This window comes from Melanaphis sacchari, unplaced genomic scaffold (assembly GCF_002803265.2).
Source record: "Melanaphis sacchari strain LSU unplaced genomic scaffold, SCAv2.0 Contig23_pilon_pilon, whole genome shotgun sequence".
In the NCBI taxonomy this organism is placed as follows: Eukaryota; Metazoa; Arthropoda; class Insecta; order Hemiptera; family Aphididae; genus Melanaphis; species Melanaphis sacchari.
In genome coordinates, this window is record NW_020271114.1 from 405,490 (window position 1) to 425,469 (window position 19,980).

General features: G+C 24.5%; 5 protein-coding genes across 6 annotated transcripts; 2 read left to right on the plus strand and 3 right to left on the minus strand.

Annotated features, from left to right (window-relative positions):
• Positions 1–1,780: 1,780 nt before the first annotated feature.
• LOC112594651 (serine/threonine-protein kinase SBK1) lies at positions 1,781–6,182 on the minus strand. Its single transcript, XM_025339557.1, has 5 exons — positions 5,987–6,182; positions 4,248–4,577; positions 3,882–4,096; positions 3,388–3,698; positions 1,781–2,129 (listed from the first exon to the last, which is right to left on the minus strand). Exons 1-5 carry the CDS (start codon positions 6,089–6,091, stop codon positions 1,843–1,845), a joined length of 1,248 nt encoding a protein of 415 aa, XP_025195342.1. The 5' UTR covers positions 6,092–6,182; the 3' UTR covers positions 1,781–1,842.
• A 3,603-nt stretch (positions 6,183–9,785) lies between these two features.
• On the minus strand, positions 9,786–15,874 carry LOC112594626 (putative sodium-coupled neutral amino acid transporter 10). 2 transcript variants are annotated; one of them, XM_025339516.1, is made up of 11 exons: positions 15,789–15,874; positions 14,732–14,860; positions 14,544–14,661; positions 14,304–14,477; positions 14,032–14,138; positions 13,833–13,954; positions 13,096–13,244; positions 11,640–11,776; positions 11,331–11,561; positions 11,156–11,255; positions 9,936–10,609 (listed from the first exon to the last, which is right to left on the minus strand). In XM_025339516.1, the coding sequence occupies exons 2-11, from the start codon at positions 14,807–14,809 to the stop codon at positions 9,936–9,938; spliced, it is 1,890 nt and encodes a 629-aa protein (XP_025195301.1). In that variant the 5' UTR covers positions 14,810–14,860; positions 15,789–15,874. The 2 variants fall into 2 exon arrangements, with proteins under 2 accessions (XP_025195302.1, XP_025195301.1); XM_025339517.1 differs by lacking the exon at positions 15,789–15,874 and having other exon boundaries at positions 9,786–10,609; positions 14,732–14,809.
• Positions 12,670–13,101, plus strand: LOC112594628 (ribonuclease P protein subunit rpr2-like). The gene has a single exon (XM_025339521.1). It carries the CDS (start codon positions 12,694–12,696, stop codon positions 13,072–13,074), a length of 381 nt encoding a protein of 126 aa, XP_025195306.1. The 5' UTR covers positions 12,670–12,693; the 3' UTR covers positions 13,075–13,101.
• LOC112594629 (ubiquitin-fold modifier 1) lies at positions 15,216–15,748 on the plus strand. The gene has a single exon (XM_025339522.1). It carries the CDS (start codon positions 15,416–15,418, stop codon positions 15,698–15,700), a length of 285 nt encoding a protein of 94 aa, XP_025195307.1. The 5' UTR covers positions 15,216–15,415; the 3' UTR covers positions 15,701–15,748.
• On the minus strand, positions 15,765–19,144 carry LOC112594627 (serine/threonine-protein kinase 19-like). Its single transcript, XM_025339518.1, has 6 exons — positions 18,957–19,144; positions 18,644–18,825; positions 18,352–18,578; positions 18,130–18,286; positions 15,962–16,056; positions 15,765–15,880 (listed from the first exon to the last, which is right to left on the minus strand). Exons 1-6 carry the CDS (start codon positions 18,973–18,975, stop codon positions 15,841–15,843), a joined length of 720 nt encoding a protein of 239 aa, XP_025195303.1. The 5' UTR covers positions 18,976–19,144; the 3' UTR covers positions 15,765–15,840.
• Between the last annotated feature and the right edge of the window lie 836 nt (positions 19,145–19,980).

The following is a 19,980-nucleotide window of genomic DNA, read 5'->3' on the forward strand; positions in this document are numbered from 1 at the left end:
TTATTTTTATTTTTTATTTATTTATGTAATAATTAATAAATTATAGAATTTTAAAATACTAAAAATTATGCGGTTTTACTTACTAAAAGTGTGCGGTTTTCTCCTGTATTTTATTAAAAGTTTGCAGTTTTAATCTTTTAAATGTGTGCGGTTTTCTCCTGTATTTTATCAAAAGTGTGCGGGTTTAGAAGTCAACGGTTTCTACAATAATTAATACATCAAATTTAATACATTTAATTTTTTTTTTTAAATATTTACCTTTAGGAGTTGTAACGATAATAGGACAATAGACCCACAATTATATAATTACTTGTGTTAAGTGTAATTACCTCTCTTTCATGGTTACAATTCGTAGATACTCATACATTTTTTGAAGGCATAAAAATGTATATTTCTTGTTATTAATCAATTTGCTCGTCAACGACAAAAAAAACAAATACAATTCCTTCGGATTTTCTTTTCGAATTAAATAATTTTCACAGCGATCAAACCGTTGAAATGAAAAAATTGATACATTAAAACTGATGTACTAAAAATCTCTTGACAAATTGTTGAAATATATTTTTTTACCATAAGATAAGATGATCACCTCTCTAAAAATTAAATAATTTTTCAATAAAATTAGTAACTCTGGTGTCATTATTAAATATTCTGTGTTTTAAATTATTAATTATATTTTCAATTCTACTGTTTGATATGGTTTTTATCACTTTAATCAAATATTCCGACCATAATACTAAACCAACAAAGAAAAAGGTTTCAAAGAGGAACTTTATCACTACAGGAACTATTTCAGGAATATACTATGTATTGTCAAGTTATCTTTAGATGCCAATACATATATATAATATATATTATAATAGGCTAATAAATAAAATATACATCCATTAAGTAGTGAAAAAAAATTACTTTTATAGTCTTATTGATACTAATACACCAATGTTTCTTTTTAAAATCTTTAAGAATTTATGTTTTTTAATTTGATTCATATATTTTTTTTATATACATTTATTATATAAATTATATTATTATTTATTAGAATTATCATTGAAAATGCTTTAATTTTGTTTGTAAATATTTTTGAGTTAGTAGCATCTATTTGTGTCTACAACTTCATTACTCTATTAAGAAATAATTGGTAGAAACATTTATTATAAGTGGACAAGTGGCGTATAATTATTTATGCAAATTGCAATTATATACAACATAATAATATTCCCTAGATGAGTAGATGTCTACTACCTATATAAACATATTTTGAAAATGATAATTACTAAATAGGTTCCACTTATACATAATATTATATGAAAGGTTTAAAAAAATTGTATTATAGCATATAAATAATTATTGTGTTGGATTTGAAGAACGTTTGTTTATACCTATAGTATTTCGAAGAATATTATAATATAGTTTAATATACCTAAATATACCATAATAAAAAAAAAAATTATTTTAAATATACATTTAAAAATATTATGATTAAATTATTTTTGTTAATACTAAATTTTCAGGCCGATATAAAATGTATTAATTAACTCTTTGTCATACCAGTTATCATTATCATGAAAAAAATTTAAATGACCTTCGATTTTGGTTTATGCATAAATGTATATAATATACATGTAGATATAGTATAAGTATAATATGTAACAATGGTAAAATTAAAAAAAAATACAATAAATAATTATAGGTACACCATTATTAAAAATCTAATTATATTAATGATAAAAATATGATGCACATATAAATATATATATATAGGTATTTTTTATACAAACATTTTATATTTTAATACAGTCTCATATATATTTTAACCTTTGTAGGAAACCCTGAAATAAAAGTTTATCCTTCGCGTTTGGTCAATGCGTATAATTCATTTTCTTCGCTATCATTACTACCTTTACGGGATAAACTCAATTTGCTAGTCCCTTCACTAGAATCCTCTTCGTCTTCTTCCTCAATGACACTAGATTGGATCCATTGTTTGATACGTTCCTTCTTTGCAGCTCTATCAACAACAACAGTTTCGATTCCACAGTTAGAAAATGCCAACAGGAATTTCTTATTTTCTTCGTGGTCTGTTTGATAACTGTATAAAGATGGACTCAGCTCATCTATATCGTCTGAAACTATTTAAACCAAAACACAATGAGAAACGATGAGAAATAATATCGATCAAAAAATTCCTCAAATTTAAATTTAATTACATTTTAAATATTTCAATTTCAATTTTTTTTTTTTTGATTAAGTAAAACATAAAATTTAAAAATATTGAATAAAATCAACGAAATTATATATCTTGTACTAATTAATTTACAGATGATAAATAATAACATTTTGAATTTCATGGTTTTTATTTAGTTTTTATCTTTAATGCATGTTTATTCTTACGATTATTTTCGACTATGTCTTATAGAAATATACTACATTAATAAGTTAATCTTTTTAACTACAAAATTCAAAAGTATCATACAAATGTTGACTTGAAACTACTAAATTAAAATTGTTTTTATTGCTTTTAGCATTACAACAAAGCAATTTAAGTACAATTTTAATGATTTGAATCAGAAGAAAGGTACCTAGTTCAAATTAAGAACAGCGAGGGTACTTACTAGAAAGAAGAAAATGATAAAGAAAAATGATATGACTAAAGTCATAGACTAACTCATCTACATTTAAGGTATACATGTATCAAAGAGATGGCCTGTTTATAGACCGATGGAAATAATGGTGTTAAAGAAGTAAACTGTGATTAATTCAAAGATTGATGGAAGTAAAGATAAATGTTTAAAAATGAATCACGGGTAGAAAATGTTGGCGGGACTCGTGAATCATGGTAGTATATATGTATATTATGTCAAGAGCAAGCCGCAAGGCGATACATAATTGAGTTAAAAAGAGGATTATTTGAATTTTCAGGCGTTGCATGAGGAAGAAATTGACATTTTTGAAGAAGAATATGGTTACATTTAATATACCTTAATATATTGTTATTTGAACTTTCGTCGTTTATATTAGTAGCTAATAAAAAAAAATATTGTTTTTTGTTACATAATAAAACATAACAAAAATAAATAGATGAACATATAAATAATCCGTTTTGAAATTATAATTTTAATATAAAAGTAAGTATAAAAAATATCCCCCAAAAAAACCTTACGTTATTTAATTTTTTTATAGCTTTTAGTCAACGACTATGACAACCCGTCAATTATTTTAGTAAATCATTTAATATTATTTAATATAATAAATTAACATTTTACTTTAGTAAGTACACTGCTTATACGTATGGTACATTAAAGTACCTACTTACACATACATGTATAAACTACGATACAGTCTATTCAAATAAAAAACACATCAAAATACGAAACAATTCAATATTACCTTTACTTTTATCTAACATGTATTTGGATAACCACCGTTCGTCAATAAAATTTTGTACTTCGTCCAAGACACTAGGCCTGGTCAATACATTAGGTTGTAGGAACTTTCGAAACATTCTTTGCGCATTGGACGTCAACATCTTGAACAGTTTAGGCCTCCTGAACGGGCTCATTATGCCGTTGCTGGACACCCAATAAACATAACTGACGAACCTCGGATCTTCGGAACTGGCTTTCTGCCACGGCAAGCACCCGGTCAAACACACAAACAGCACTACTGCAAACTGCCAAACATCGTGTGAAGTTTCTACTCTATATACATAACATATATGTATAAAACACACAAAAAATTATTATAAAACCTACGTAACATAAAATATATATATATAATGTAAAATAGATGCACGTGTATGTTTTATAAAGGCTCAGGACACGAATAAAATGATAATTCGTAGTGTTTTTAATTTCAAAATTTGTACGTGTCTACCGACATACTTGTATTTGTGTTCGGTGTCTATGGCTAGGATTTCGGGAGGCATGTAAGGGATCCATTCGTTTCGACGGGTTACCCAACTGCCGTTTTTTCTCGTCTCGCCAAAGTCGCATAGTTTTATTCTTGAAAAATCGCTCTTAAAAACCAAAATGTTGTCTAGTTTGATGTCTCTGTGGACTAGGTCATAACTGTGAATATACTGGATCGCAGAAACCAACTGTAACAAACATTTATATTATATTACATTAATATTTATACATTATACACACATAATATACATCTAGCTATCTAGGTATGTATAGATCGTTATATTAGGCTGTGAGTTGTAAGTATGATCGATGGTTAGCGATTCAATATCTAATAACTACCTGTTTCGCGACGCTTTTACTGTGCAACTCTCCGATTCCGGTGTCGGATATATTGGAAGTGAGGTCACCCAAAGGCGCGTACTCTTGAGCAAACACATAAAAACTGGCTGTCTGAAAAGCGACGTCAAACGTAGACACAATGTTACGATGTGCACTCAAGTGATAGCTGAAATGGAATTCTCGATAAAAATCCTTAACGGCCGTATAATTTTTGGGAAGTGATTTGAGCACCATCTCGTTATCCGTGCCCCGGTGTTCGACCAGCAATATTTTTCCAAACCATCCTTCGCCGACGATTTGCACAATATCAAACGTCTCGACTAAATCTATCTAGAAAACAAAAAAAAAAGTATCATTAAGTCAATGTAAATTACTATGTTTTCGCTTATCTACTGTAGAATATTTACTGTATTTATGTATATATTAACATTTTTTCAGTTAGCATATTAAATGTACAGTAAAAATAATAAAAACGAGAATAAACAATGACGTATGAAATATACCTAAATAAAAACAGAGTCTTTTGTGAAGGAAAAAAATTAATTTATTAAACTTCAAAAATATTATTAAAAAATAAACAAGTATAAAAAATTAAAAATTAAATATAATATATTTTTTTTAAACCAATATAAGTATACGTATATATTATTGTTTATTCACTTTAAATAAATAACACTGTATCTTTTTTTTTAATATTCATTGACTTAAAAAGATCCGTGCTATTTATGTTATAATTTACCTATATTGTAAGTAGTAAGTACCAACTAGGTATAATTATTTAAGAATCGCAAAAAAATATCTTCAGAAATCACCGAAAATATTTTAGAAATTTTAAATAATATTATAATAATTCTCCATTTCATCCTCGTCTATATTGACTTCAAAATGTAAATAATATGAGCTTTTGGTTTATTTTTGTTTCTTTTTTGTTGTTTATGTTTAATTATACATAAGTTACGGTTTACGTATAAGGTGGTAGGTAACTAATACTATACCTACAAATTAAGTTAACTGTATACCTTGCTCAAACCATTCGAAATATCAAAATCGTTTTGAATACTTATCTAGTTTAAAAATATTAATAATATTATATGTACCATGCCTTAATTATTATTATATACCAGTGTTGCGAAATACTTACCTAAATTGTTTTTTCTAAGACTTTACTTAATTTGTAGGTTAAAGTGATAATAGTGATAACATTGTCAGTTTTCACTGTTATATTAATATTTATATATTATATTAAGTAGAGGTTTCAAATTTTGATAGATCTATTATATTTGAATGTGAACCTACTATAAATCTAAACATATACACAATAAAACCTCATGCAGTTAAATTATTTATTATAAGCGTTATAGCCATATCCGATTAATAATAGTTTAATATAGGATAGGTACCTACATTAATTTTTTTGGCTGGTGTGACAGTAGAATGTAGAAATAATACGACAAATTGTAAAAAATCATAATATTAAGTTCACTGCGTAAGTATCAGATTAAAAAATTACATTACCTTTTGTTACAACGAATGATGAATATTTAATATTATATTATTAAATTAACTTAATCCTAATTAATTAGGACCGAATTTGATATAAAAGTACTATGAAACCAAAATTTTTAAATAAAAAATTCAAACAATTAATATGTATAATTAATAAGTAAGAAGCAGTTGATACTAAAGACTATATAGTAGATTTGTGCCTATTGTTATATAACACGTAAGTACATATTCACCTTTTCCAATTCAAATTCTCGAATTTTGGATACATTTCCTGCATGTTTTAATTTTCTTGATACACCGCCCGATTTACGTTCAAATTTAAATTGACTTTGTGACATGATTCATATAATTTCACATATTAAACTTTTTATCGGTTTATCGGTTTAAAATTAATACAAAATTTTAATACATAAATACAACGAACGTCATGTATAATTAATATTTGTTCTACAGAAATGATTCAACACTTTTTAGCTTTTATAATACGTTCGACAATGCAGTATATTTATGTCAGACTCTATTTTAAGAACAATTATTTCCCCTTCTTCAGCTTTAAAAACAAAACAGAACTGCATCTCTAACACCAATCTGATAAAAATGAAACAGTTTTAAAAATGAAAATATTTTTGTGTCACCAAAGACACTTACTTGTAAGTTATAATTTTTTGTTTTTTTTTTTAGTAAAAAATTATAATTTATGACCTATGTAATTTCTAACGATATTGTATCAAGCCTAAGCGTTTAAAATAATGAAATAAAATATGATAAAAATATCTGAATTTGTTATATTATTTGTTATTATAGAAAATCAGACTAGCTGGTTACACAATACTTTTAATAATTCTAAAGAAAACGTTCTAGTTTAGTTATAAGCTATAAATTATAACTTATAAGACATCAATGTATTTAGTTGATGACGGTACAACTGGTAGGTGCCTAATAATAAACAATAATAAGTAAATAATACCTGCTATAATGCTATAGCTTAAAGGTTTAAAGATATTTAAAATTTTATAAAATATTTTTGGATAAGTATCTAGCAAAAAACACTGAAAACTTAAAATCTTCATAATTCTTACAGTTGTAGATTGATCATAAAGGTATTTGAATTCAAGCTTATTTTTCAAGTTTCCCAACTAAGTACCACAATGTAGGTACACTGTACATATAAAATTTAAAATATCCATTAAATAATGTAATACCTATATCTTGAAATGTAGGTACTTACAATAAAATACAAAGACGTATACGGAAGTATGCTATAGGTTGTAGATATACAAAAATATAAATGCGATAAACTGACAAATGTTAATAAGTCTGAACTTTCAACTCTCAAAATACAAAAATACTAAAAATAGATCATTGCATGAATTGAAAATATTTGTTGTGATTATTGACAAAAGTAAAATAATGAAAATAAAGTACCTATATATATATATCTCAAAACACTAGGTAGTTGATTGAGAAACACGATAAAACCATATCGTATTAAGGGCAAACTTAAAAATAGATTAAAAAACGACGCGAAGACTCGATGAGTGAAAGTTGATAAATATGATATTTTTACATGTTAGAAAAACTATTTATTTTAAATATTGATCAAAAAATATAAAATTATAAATCTGTCCAAAATCCAAAGACTCGGTAGATAATGAATTTAACAAAATATTTGCGAACAATGTAAACGATTTGAATAGAATGAAATGTATATTAATTTTACATTTAGCCTTTAGGTAGGTATAATGTGTCAATATTAATTATCAAAATAATATTATATAATATTTATCTGAATAATCAATTAGGTACCTAACTTACACTTGGACTTAAGTAGTTAAGTATATATACTGAAAACTTGCATGATAGCTGTTAAGTATAAGGACTTTAAGGACAAGTCTTAGAGTAAATTACATTAAATTTAAAATATTAAAAAATGATGATTAATTAATAAGTAATAACAATAAACATTTGAAAAACAACGGTCAGGTAACAAATGACAAATTGAATTCCATAGGCCCCTGACGCTTTATTCAGGATAATTGAATCAAATTTGTTTAATTTCTTTTATTTAAATAATAATTTATATTTGTATTTGAAATAAATAATCTTTATATGAGATGCACAATAAGCTTATATGCTAAGGGTGCGGGGAGTTGACATGAAGGGGTTGATAAGTAGTCACCCGTAACGAAACTTATCCTGATTCATTTTTGTTCTAATTATCATTTATTTCGAAACGATTATTAAGAATAAGTATGGGTTATATTTATAGTAAAACATGACACCACTTTCTTTTAAATCTGTGATAAATATTCTGTGATAGTATTAGAATAATTTTGGAGTATTTCATGAAAGCGTGTTTAAAAAGAAGGCGAGCTAGGTACCTCATCGATAATTTTCATAGGTACTAAAATCGTTAAGTAGTGCTCAGTTTGAGATACGTGGCGGGGCGTCGGAAAGACGTTGAAACCACCAGAGCTATAGTCCCTAAGTCCAGATAGGCTTAAGGCGAGATTTGTAGGTATATTTTTACTTAAGTTTTAAGATTGGTGCTAAAATTTTCAGGTATGGGTTGAGCACATGTAAACAGACGTTAAGTGTCAATCTTTTGATACAGACATGGTTATTCCCATATGTCAACCGTTTGTCTGAGTCGAGTCCCAGATATTAAACTGTATTTTCTATAGGAGTCTGGATGTTAGAGTAACTGTAATTGGGGAGATACCCTGTTTTAATGTAAACGTTGTAACGTCGCGTGAATTGATTTATTTTGGTTGATTTTAATTCGTAATTTAGCATACCACTCGAACATCATGTTGAGATTATACATACGCGAAACCCTAGACGAGTTCCTCGTTTGTCCTGCCCTCGAGACAGCACAGCGTAAAGGGATAAAGGGATACTCATATAACGATATAACTACATATATCTATAAAATTTTAATTTAAAAAAGAAAGCGAGAAAACCATTTTGCTGTAATCCTTTAATGGGTTTCGAATATCTGTAATGAAGAATACATAAGATACTAATGCACAATTCTTCGTGTACCTACTTATACTTTTTGTAACAATCTGGAAAAATTTACTGAAAATTGAAAATATTTTTACGTGGTAATTTTCACTAATTGAACAATTAATTAATAAAGGCTATGATTAAAGAGTAATCATAAAATATTATCTCTAATTAAATTATTAGATTCAAAAGATATTAGTTATGAATCCAACAACAAATCTCGTTATAAATATATTGTTTTTTATAATCTTTTATTTTTAGTTATTTTGAAAGAAAAATAATAAGAAAAGAATAAATAGTCAAAATACAATTTGAGACATTTTAAAACTTTAAATAATGATAAATTTTTAGTAAGAATGATTTGTATAAAAACATGATTTAATTTTTATTCTGACCTTGAGGATGCTTAAAAAATCGCCGACAGTAAAAAACTAAAAAAAAAATAAAGACTAGATAAAAAGATAAAAAAAATTATAAATTATGCAGTTAAATATTCACAATAAACACTTTTTTGAAACATAAATATAAAGGTGTGGAACATTTAAGTGCTACCAAATTACAAAATTAACAATTAATATAGTATACATTTATTATTTAAAAGTATCAATACATTAATGACATTAAAACAGAAAATAGACAATAAATAAAATATAATATACTCATGAATTTATAAGGCACATACGTATGTTACAGTAATAAAAAAATTCAATTATAATTTAATTTTACAGGTTTTTTTTCATGGTTTTTAATCTATAGCTTATAGATAGTACCTATAATAAAATGTCATGAAGAAACATTTATTAAATTTTAATTATATTTTTATAATTTAACAAATGTTTAGTTTTCCATTTTTTTGAGAGTAGCTCATGAATATAATATTACATTAATAACATGAAAATAATAAATACAAATTGTAATTACTGTTAACCATATAGGAACTTTAAATTTAATACACATAAAAATGTTTTAAATACTTAGTAGTAAATATTAAAAATAATACAAATTTGTCCACAAAAAGGGTTAAAAAAATATTGCAGCTTTATTAATTATGGTAAGTACATATTACAATTATATTATAATTAGGTATATATAAAGTATTGCAAAATATAGAGATCAACCACAGTAGTGGGAATGGTGGGAAGAAGATATGGATATGTTTACTATGTCTAGTATTTAATTTGTTACACTTACATTTTCAATAATATTTTTGTTATCAATATTTTTATCTTTCGTGAAATCTTTATTTTCTACCTTTTCATTTTTATTACAATTTTCTTCTTTTTCTTCATTATTACTTTCTACAGTTGATGTCAAATCTCGTTTATCTCTATTTACTTCTATTTTTTTTTTATTAGGTTTGTTTGCTTCTTTCAATACTAAAGGTAAAGGCATCTTATCCTTAACTAACTGATTTTTCTTTTCGTCCAAAGATGTATCATTTTTTTTATCTTTTTGTTTATTATTTAATTTCAATTCCTTTACATTGTTAACAGTTTTTTTCTTATTTTTCTCTAACTGTACTTGACGAGCTCCTTTTAATTCTTCTAAAATTTGTTTGGATTCAGCCAATATTTTTTTCTCTTCATTTTCATGACTTTTTAACTTTTCAAGTAATTCTATTTCAGGTCGTTTTTCCAATTCCTCATCCTCTTTATTAATTGCATCCTTACTAATAGTATTTCCACTATCTACTTTTAATAATTTTTCTTCTTTTATTTCAGAATTTGATTTAGCTACAGGCTCTACAGGAATAGGAGGTTCTACTCGTATTTCTTCGGATGTTCTTAATTTTGGATTTATAATGCCATGTTGTGTAGGCATAGGTTTCAAATCCAATGTTTCAACTTCTATAACAGTTTTATTGTATTAGAATAAAAAATATTTAATTTTCATAATAATTGTTAGCATAATTTATTTAAAACATTCAATATTATTGAAAATTATATTCCTGATGTACAAGAAGCATTAATATAATAAGATACCTCAGCTTCTGAAATGTAATTAATAAATAATATGAAAATATGATGATGATACAAATGAAAATAATAAATATAATTGAACTTTGAGGAAATTTGGGGAAATGCTCTTATTAAACTCTTTAATCCTAATTCTTTTTAAATGTTCATGATATAATTTGTCATACAATATTGAATTAATAATTTAATCATTATTTGTTTAAATTTATTCAAGGAATAAATTGTGCATTTATGCAACTAATAAGGCAATTAAAAAAACTTGTTTAATTTAAATATGAGTAGCATGAAACTAATAAACTAATGATAGATAAAATATAAATAAATACTGTTGTCATATAATAATTGTCTTCTTTTTTTTGTTTTTATATAATTTAATAACTTAAAAAAGTAAGAAAAATGTTTTATTTTTTATACTACCTCTATGAACTGTTTTCACACTTGAAAATGTTTGGTGTATAGCATAAAGATTAGCTGAAGTTCCCATAACCATAATGAAAATACCTACAAAAAATATAAACTGAAAAAAATAATAAATGCATAGTTAATATTAGTTAAACATATTATTATATACTATAAAAGTTAGTACACTTACTCTAGCCCAAAACCTTTCTTTAGGACTTTTATTTGCCACACGTACTAAAAACATAGAAGGAAACATAACATTTATCATAACACCTATAGTAGATCCAATCAGTCCTAATACGACTTCAATATTAGGCATTAAAAGACCAGTGACTAAGGAAAATAGTACAATAAAAAATGTGATGCATTTGAAAGGAGTTTCTGCAATATGCTGTCTTCCTCCAGACACGAGTACATAGTCCTTGAGAAAACAAATTTGAAATCATATTTAACCAATTATTAACTATAAATAATATTATTATACAAGTTTTAATTTTACTTTTGTAGCAAGTAGAGAGTATATTGATGAACGGCATGGAAATATGACCAGAGGAAAACTAACAGCAATAGACATAACAAAACCAATTTTAATTATATCACTGGACAGACATTGTGAAAAACTAGTAAGAATATTTCCTGAAAACAATATAACATTTTAAATAATTATATATTCAGAATTAAACATCATGTACAACAAATATGCTAATGTGTACAGATAAATAATATTAGTGTTTAATATTTACAGTGGTGTAGTTATTGGGGGGGGGAGGGGATATAGATCCTTCCTTAGAGCCTTTAAAGCATTTTAGGAAAAACAAAAATAGGTTATTCAATAAGTCTCGGTTTGGTAATTTCAAAATTTCAAAATCTGGCAACTTTAGGCGTGGCGTGTTGTTTGGACTTCATGTTTATCCAATAAGTTATAAATACACCCCCCTCCCCCCGTACAAAATCATAATAATTCATAATGTTTAAATAATTATATTAGAGTATTAAACTTTGGAATATTTTAATTATTAAAAGTATTAAAAGTGTGATACAATAAAATACATTTTAAAATTGTACAAAAACCCTTTGTTGGATACACTGACAAATAAATGATAATTTTTTAAAAAGTTGTATTGCCAACACGATTTAAGATGGTTTTAAATCTTAAATTGTGATAAGAACTATCATAATTTATAATATTTAATTGATACATAATGATAGTGTACGAAACTAAACACTATATTATATATTTAATAAAACAAATATTGTGGTCTGTGGATGAATTAATAAAACCAATGACCAATAAGTACAACAAAATATTATTTTAATTTTACTGACATTAATTTAAATAATTTAATACACACCATTAAATAATAATTATTAAACACAAATTTAGATTTTTATAATAAATTATAGAAGTAAGTACAATTGTTTGAAATATTGAATTACCAAATAGAAATTGTATTTATTTAGTTTTTTAATAATTTATAAAACTGGATATTATAAATATAATTAACAATAATTAAAAATTTTAGGTTATAAATAGTGAAAAAATAATCATAAATATGGCAAAAGTTGAAAAGAAAAAACAAGAATTCAATGTGGAAATAAACCAAAATCGTATAAATTACTTGTATCAATTAAGTACAGCTCTAGCTGAGCAATGTCCTGGCTTATCATCAACATATAACAATATACTAAAAGGTTTATCTCAAAAAAGTTTACTAAGAGTTGATCCAGAAATGAAAAGAAACATCTGTAAAGGTTGTGATACTATGCTTATACCAGGGAAAACAGTAACATGTCGTACAATAAAAAAGTCCAAAGGTACAATTAAATGGTCATGCAATTTTTGTAGAAAGTCAAAGATATTTAGAAAAAATAATAACAATTGTTTATGGTCAGAAGATCCTGATTTTTTGTTACAAACTATTACTTATGATTAATAAAATAAAATCATTTTTTACCTGTTAGTGCTGATTCATAATAAGCAATATATCCTAGAATCCCTACACTAATGTAAACACTAGTGCACATATTCATTGAAGAACGTATTATTGCATTTAACTTATCCAATGATTCATTTGTGATCGTCTCAAATATATCGAACAATTGTCTATTAATAATACAAGTTAAAAATTAAATTTGATATTTTATTAATTTTTAAAATCTATTAACAATACAGTATTTTATTAAAAAAAAAAAAAAAAAAAAATACTGAATGAAGAATAATAAAATATTTGATAATTTTAGACAAGATATTATATTAATTAAATGTTTTATTAAACGCTCAAATGTGTAAAAATAAGTGAAATATAGGGCAATTTTTTTAATAGGTAAGTATTTATTTAATATAATTACAAAATATATTTCAAAGATTAAATTTATTCTTAAAATGCTTAATTTTAAATAAAAATTATATAAGTAAATTAAATATTAAATATTAATAACTCAACATTCTTGTCAATTAATTTTTATTTAAATGGAATCTGCAAACATCATTTTTAGGTCAGCTGGCTACTTTAATTACAGTTAAATAAGATAAATACTACTATGAATATTTACTATAAAATCTAAGCAAATAAATAAAATATTTTAAAATCATGGCTTGTAGTAAAGCAACTTTTAATGAAATTATTTTTGTCTAATAAATCATATTAACTATTATAAATTATGGTAACTATAAATAATATATGATTCTTACGTTTGACAAAATAGAGACATTGAAAATATTGGTAAACATTGGAAAAGACCAACTGGTTTCCAAAAATATATTTCTGAAACCCAAACAGAAGAGAAAAGTTTGTCAAAAGCTTCAACGAAAATCTGAAAACACATAACATGATATCAAAAATTAAAATAATAACACAAAATTAAAAATATTATTTAATCTAATAACATACCTTAAATACTAAACAAGCATAAAATATTATTGCTGCTGTACAAATTGTATTTAAACTATTAACATCACGTAATAACCCCAGCGGCAATACTACAAATGCAGCTAAACCTATTAAAAATGTATATTAACAACACAAAAAAGCAAGTGTAAAATATTAATGAAGCTAAAGACTAGTAGAATAATCTTAAAATAATAATATAAAAATATAATTCATATTTTTAGATGTTGATTAACCTAAAAGAAAACAATTTTTAATATCTTAAAATTACTTACCAATCATAATACTTGGACGAAGAGCTGTAGTATTTTTTATGTTTAACATATCACCAATAATTTGTGGTCCTAAATCACCCATAACAACAAAGAATGCAATACAGGTTCCCATAAGAAACAGTATAATGCTCAACTCAACAGTGACTTTTCCTATTTTACCAAACAAATGGAATGCTGAAATAAATAATACCAACAAAATATAAGTGTCAAATTTTGTAAAAATAAAAGATCATTTCTTACCTAAAAATTCAAAATCTCTAGTCCTTGATTTAATAGCAGACTTTAATAGAAAATGACAAGAAGCTCTCGACATTAAATTGCTTAATACCAATAATAATGTTGAAAGTATTATTCCACACTTTATGTATAAAAAAAATGGAGGTACATAGGTTAATTACTTTTAAATTATAATACAATATCATGTTTACCTCTTTATAACAAAATGGCATAGCTAGTATGCTAACACCGATAATACTGTTGGCTAACGTCATTACATGTGCTCTCATTTTCAAAATTTATTTCTCATTCGTTTGCTTCAAATAAGTTAGTCATAGTACCTAATAATATAATTTGCAAATTTTAAAACTAAATAATATTATTGATATTAAATTTTATAGTCTAATTTCATTTTAATGTTAAAATTGTGATGTTGAATCATTTCCATTCTATTATATAAATAGTTAAATTTTGACAGAAAATAAAATATGTATAATTGGACATTCAATATTCATTAGTCGTATAAACTATAAACCTATTGCATAGAATAATGTTAAAATGTTGAATAGAATTTAAAAAACTGCCAAGTGTTAAAAGTTGACATGAGCAATATATATGAACTCAGAAACAAACACGTAATCAAGAATGATAATACATTTTGAGAAACCCTGAATACCACATCAGCGTTGTCGCGTTGATAAGATATTAATTTTACGATGGTCTGGACACTGGATGGGTAGTCCACTAGTCAAGAAAAAAGAAATAGTGAAAGCATAAAATAACTCTTATTCGATTGCAAATGTGTAATATTAATCAAAATAATCAAATCTTATTAGTTGTAAAGTTTTTTTAACTCATACGGAACTAAAATATAGTGTTATTATAAATTATACAAAATGGGAGATTCTACTCAATCTACTCAAACAGTAGGATTCAAAATAACTTTGACATCGGATCCAAAACTACCATTTAAAATACTTAAAGTACCAGAAACTGCTCCATTTACTGCAGTTTTAAAATTTGCAGCTGAAGAATTCAAAGTGTCAGCAGAAACATCAGCTATCATTACAGATGATGGGATTGGTATAAACCCTCAACAAAGTGCTGGTGTTGTTTTTCTAAAACATGGAACAGACTTAAGGCTTATACCAAGGGATAGAGTTGGATTGAATAAATGTTAATATGTAATATATTGAATTTTTAAATAAATTTTCAAATAATTTGTAATATTTCAAGCATTTTAATTTTTATTTTTTTTTTATACAATACCTTATAATATAATATGAAATGATTCCTTTTAATATACGATAATAATTGTTGTTTAGCTTATTCTTAAAAGACATCCTGATGTTGTATTCATTCTAAATATTAAATAAAAATATATATTCATTAATAAAATATTTAATATTCATATAGTATTTTTTTTTTTTTAACTATATTACTTTATTATATCTTTTGATCCTTTAATTTCATGTAAAAGATATTTAAAACCGAGTTGTTTTATCTTTGGCACCTTAGCACATCGAACTTCCAAGTCCTTAAATTAAAAAAAGACCTTTAACATCAATTTAAGATACTAAAAAAATAACTTCCTAAAGTAAACATAGAATTTATTTATAGAAATTCCATGTGTTCTAAATTTAATATAACATTACTAATTTTTATAATTCTGGCCCTGGAATGAGGTTCAGAACGTTTGGATTTACAGGTTTTAAGAATATTGTTAGAATAATACTGATTCTAAATATTTCTACTTTTTTTAAATTTTTTCTATAATAGAGAAAGTACAAGACACTAATATTGTTAACAACTTAAAAGACCAAATACATAACATTTTCTAAAAAAAATTATCCTTAAAGTTGGATATTTTTTTAACTCCAAAACATGATGACAAAAACAAAACAAAAAAAAGAAAATATTAATTATTTATTTAATAACTGTGTCTACTTTGAATAAAAATTAAAAAGTGAATGATTTTAAAAAATTGGCTTTATTTCTCATTCTCAACAAACATTGTAGACAATTTTGTTATTTTTTTTTTTTTTTTTTACTTTCTAGTCCATTAAAATTTGTGCTCAAAACCAAGTGGGTGGTTATCATGATTAATTATTTTATTTTATCCTATCCAATTAAATAATAAATTGTTATAATTTCATAAAAAATAGATTGTTACTTTTTTCATTTTTAAAATAAATATATATATATATATATATACAATCTGTTAAAAGAAACAGTAGGCAAATTTGGTGAAGAATTTTAAAGTAAAAGCATTGATTATAGAATCAATGGTAAAAGAAACATTTAACAGAACTATTATCACTACCTGATTTAAATACCTAATTTGAATTTAAATTTTAAATTTTTTTTGAGAGCATTGATTATTAATAATTAAATAGTTGTAAATCAGGTAGGTTATGAGTTCATACCTATTACATTAAACACATCTTAAGGGATTGTTAAGAATTGTAATGATTACTAAGAGGACTATTGTGGGTGGTTAAAAAGCTGATGTATGTAAAATAGTTTTACTTTTTCTTGTACATGAATGTGTTGTGTGGTTAGAGATAAAGGCATTTATTAATTTTTTTAGTGTAATACTTTAGAAAGCTAGAATTTTATTGATGTATTTTTTTTTTCATTACATCATAATAGAAGGTTATCATTTAATTTATTTTTTTTAAAGCTATTTGTCCAGAAGAGTTAAACTAGTAATTTTTAAATAAAAAATTTATTGTTGATAAACATGTAATTATTTAAAAAAAATATATATATGAATAGTAAACTTAGACAAAAATTAAAATTAATTAATTTAAATCCTAAATACTTGATTGTAATTTAAATAAGTATTTTGGCATCTATACAAACATATACTTCTGAGCAAGGAGAAAATTTGAGTGTAACATGAGACTGAAATGTAATGTAAACAGATTTATATTGACTTATTTTAAACCATCATTTACTTTATGTCTAATTTTTCATATATGTTAGTTATTTGTAAAAGTTCAATCAGATCTAAATTAGTGGAAATTTTATGCTACATAATCAGCAACCACAGTGTTTAGACTTTATAATGGTAGGTTGATCAGTGACATATATATTATAAAGAACTGAAGAGAGTATCTTTTTTTAAGAGACACCAACTGAAATAACAGTTGAATAAGTACATCACTAAATCTAATATAAAAATGGCAATTTGTCATATATAATCTAATGATTGAAAAAAAAATAGGATAGAAGCATTTTTTTAGTTAACATAGTACATAGGGCATTGTTTCATATCCAATAAAATACATAGAAAACATCTAGAAAAGTATATATTTTACAATATAATGTTTTTTCAAATAAGTAAGAAATGATATAAATTACTCTGTACACGTATTGTGTTGTAGAGTAAGCAAAGCAGAATTCAAATTGAGAATTAGGTAGAATGAAATATTCAGAAATACTTGATTAAATTTACTTCCGAAGTATATCCAGATTTTTTGCAAAAATAAAATAGACTAAGGGAATAGGATTTAGTATTTAGTGGTTTACAACTTTACAAGTCTTGAGAACTAAAATAATGGTAAGTAATTAATTTAATACTTACAAAATATATAAAATAACTTACAGTTTCTAATACCTCTTGAAATTTTCTACGTTTGATTATTTGAATGATATATTTTCGACCTTCAATATAACGTTTTATAAAATTTCCAGATGATGGAAAAGATACCCAATAACTTTCTTGATTTCTAATCAACAAAAGTCCACAGTTGATCAATTCTCTGAAATAAATATAATTTTGTATTACTAAGATAAAAAAAAAAAAATGGAAATTTAATTTAATTACGTCAATTCATATTGCTGTAATTTAAATTTTTGTTTTAAAGTACATTTTTCCACTAAAAATGATTTTACTGAAGGTAAAATAATGTTTAAAAATTTTTTGACACAACTATTTTCTGGATAAATGTTTAAAATATATTTAACATAATCTTCATATAATATTAAGGCTGAAGAAGAATCAGATGTTCCAATTGTGAGTAATTGTATTTTGCACTGTTTTTTTAATATATCCTAGGAGTAAAATTGAATTAATACATTTCTGTAGTAAACAAAAAATGCAAAGTATATTTACTAACCAGTTCTTTATTAATCAATGTCTTATTGTGTAGTATATCATAAAGTTGATTAATAAATACAATTGATGGATATTTAAATGTATCATCTAGAGTTGCTGGTAATAATTTCTTAATATATCTAATGGCTGCTTCTGTATCATTTGGTAAATCATTTATCACTATACTGTTGTCATCTAAAGATACTTCAATATTAGAACAAAATTAGAACCAATTAAATATACTCTTTAGTTAATCATTTAACATGTAATAGTAACTGTAGAACAATAATAACAATTTACTTCATGTTTAAAAAATACCTATGTAATATATTTACCAATATCTGAAGAAGACATTTCCAATTCATAGAAAATTAATAAAAGTTAAATGGGTGTACTTAAATAATACTGAATATGGTACTTGATTAATTGCTTTTTTAGTAGAAAAAAATAATAATATAATTTTTAAGCAATCAAAATCAAGAGTTAATTTAGGAATTTAAACTCCTAAAATTAGTATTTACTAGACACATAATTTTGTGTGCAATACGATATAAATACAGACATAATATGAATTGTAATATAATTATAGCTTTAAGTTGTAGAATAATTATAGGATGAAATAATTATAATTATACGACAGCCAAGTTCAAGTATTTACTATTTAGTACTTACTATTTTACCATTTATCATTAGTCATTACTATACTAATATACTATGATAAAGCTGAACTTAAGAGATAAATGATAATGATAAGGGATATCAATATTCAAGGTATTTGATATATTGATAATATTCCCAAAAACAATGATATATCGATATTGACATTTGATTTTTTTTTTTAATTAAAAAAGTTAAATTTTTAAATTGTTTTCAAATAATATTGTAATCAAGTCAAAATGTTTTTTTTTTTTTTGCTTTTCTATGCTTTTTTTATCTGAAGACCATCTAACCAAATATCGATGTAGAAATATCGACATTTCAATATCTACCTACTTATTGGTTATTTCGATATAACTTATAACTTATATTCTGTACAATGTAACTCCTTAATCCTTATGAGTAGTTTTTAGTCCTTAATTTTTAGTTTTTTTCCGTAATATTATGTTGATAGTAGACTTGTTTTTTAAAAAATTTAATTTTCCCTATAATTTTTTTCTTGGGATCAATTATAATAAAATTATAACTTTGAATGAAAAAAAGTAGTATATCTAATAGGCAATAGCTTATAATTTTTGAATATTTTAAAGTTGTCAATAATAGCTGTTATATCATAGAATAATATAATATTGTACGATATGACGTTACATCGTTTTCTCGTATGTAAATAATTATATAACTGAATCCAACTCCGCATCACTC

Excerpts from the sequence above, each read along its gene's own strand:
- LOC112594628 (XM_025339521.1), top strand. The coding sequence starts at position 12,694 with ATGGCAAAAGTTGAAAAGAAAAAACAAGAATTCAATGTGGAAATAAAC.
- LOC112594626 (XM_025339517.1), bottom strand. The coding sequence starts at position 14,809 with ATGAGAGCACATGTAATGACGTTAGCCAACAGTATTATCGGTGTTAGC. Across the intron at positions 14,662-14,731 it reads TGCCATTTTGTTATAAAGAG|TGTGGAATAATACTTTCAAC; the intron begins GTAAACATGATA and ends TTATACATAAAG. Across the intron at positions 11,562-11,639 it reads ACTCTCTACTTGCTACAAAA|GACTATGTACTCGTGTCTGG; the intron begins GTAAAATTAAAA and ends TGTTTTCTCAAG.
- LOC112594629 (XM_025339522.1), top strand. The coding sequence starts at position 15,416 with ATGGGAGATTCTACTCAATCTACTCAAACAGTAGGATTCAAAATAACT.
- LOC112594651 (XM_025339557.1), bottom strand. The coding sequence starts at position 6,091 with ATGTCACAAAGTCAATTTAAATTTGAACGTAAATCGGGCGGTGTATCA. Across the intron at positions 4,097-4,247 it reads GTAAAAGCGTCGCGAAACAG|TTGGTTTCTGCGATCCAGTA; the intron begins GTAGTTATTAGA and ends TGTTTGTTACAG. Across the intron at positions 3,699-3,881 it reads GACACCGAACACAAATACAA|AGTAGAAACTTCACACGATG; the intron begins GTATGTCGGTAG and ends TTATGTATATAG.
- LOC112594627 (XM_025339518.1), bottom strand. Across the intron at positions 18,579-18,643 it reads CATTGATTAATAAAGAACTG|GATATATTAAAAAAACAGTG; the intron begins GTTAGTAAATAT and ends TTTTACTCCTAG. Across the intron at positions 15,881-15,961 it reads GGATCAAAAGATATAATAAA|AATGAATACAACATCAGGAT; the intron begins GTAATATAGTTA and ends TTTAATATTTAG.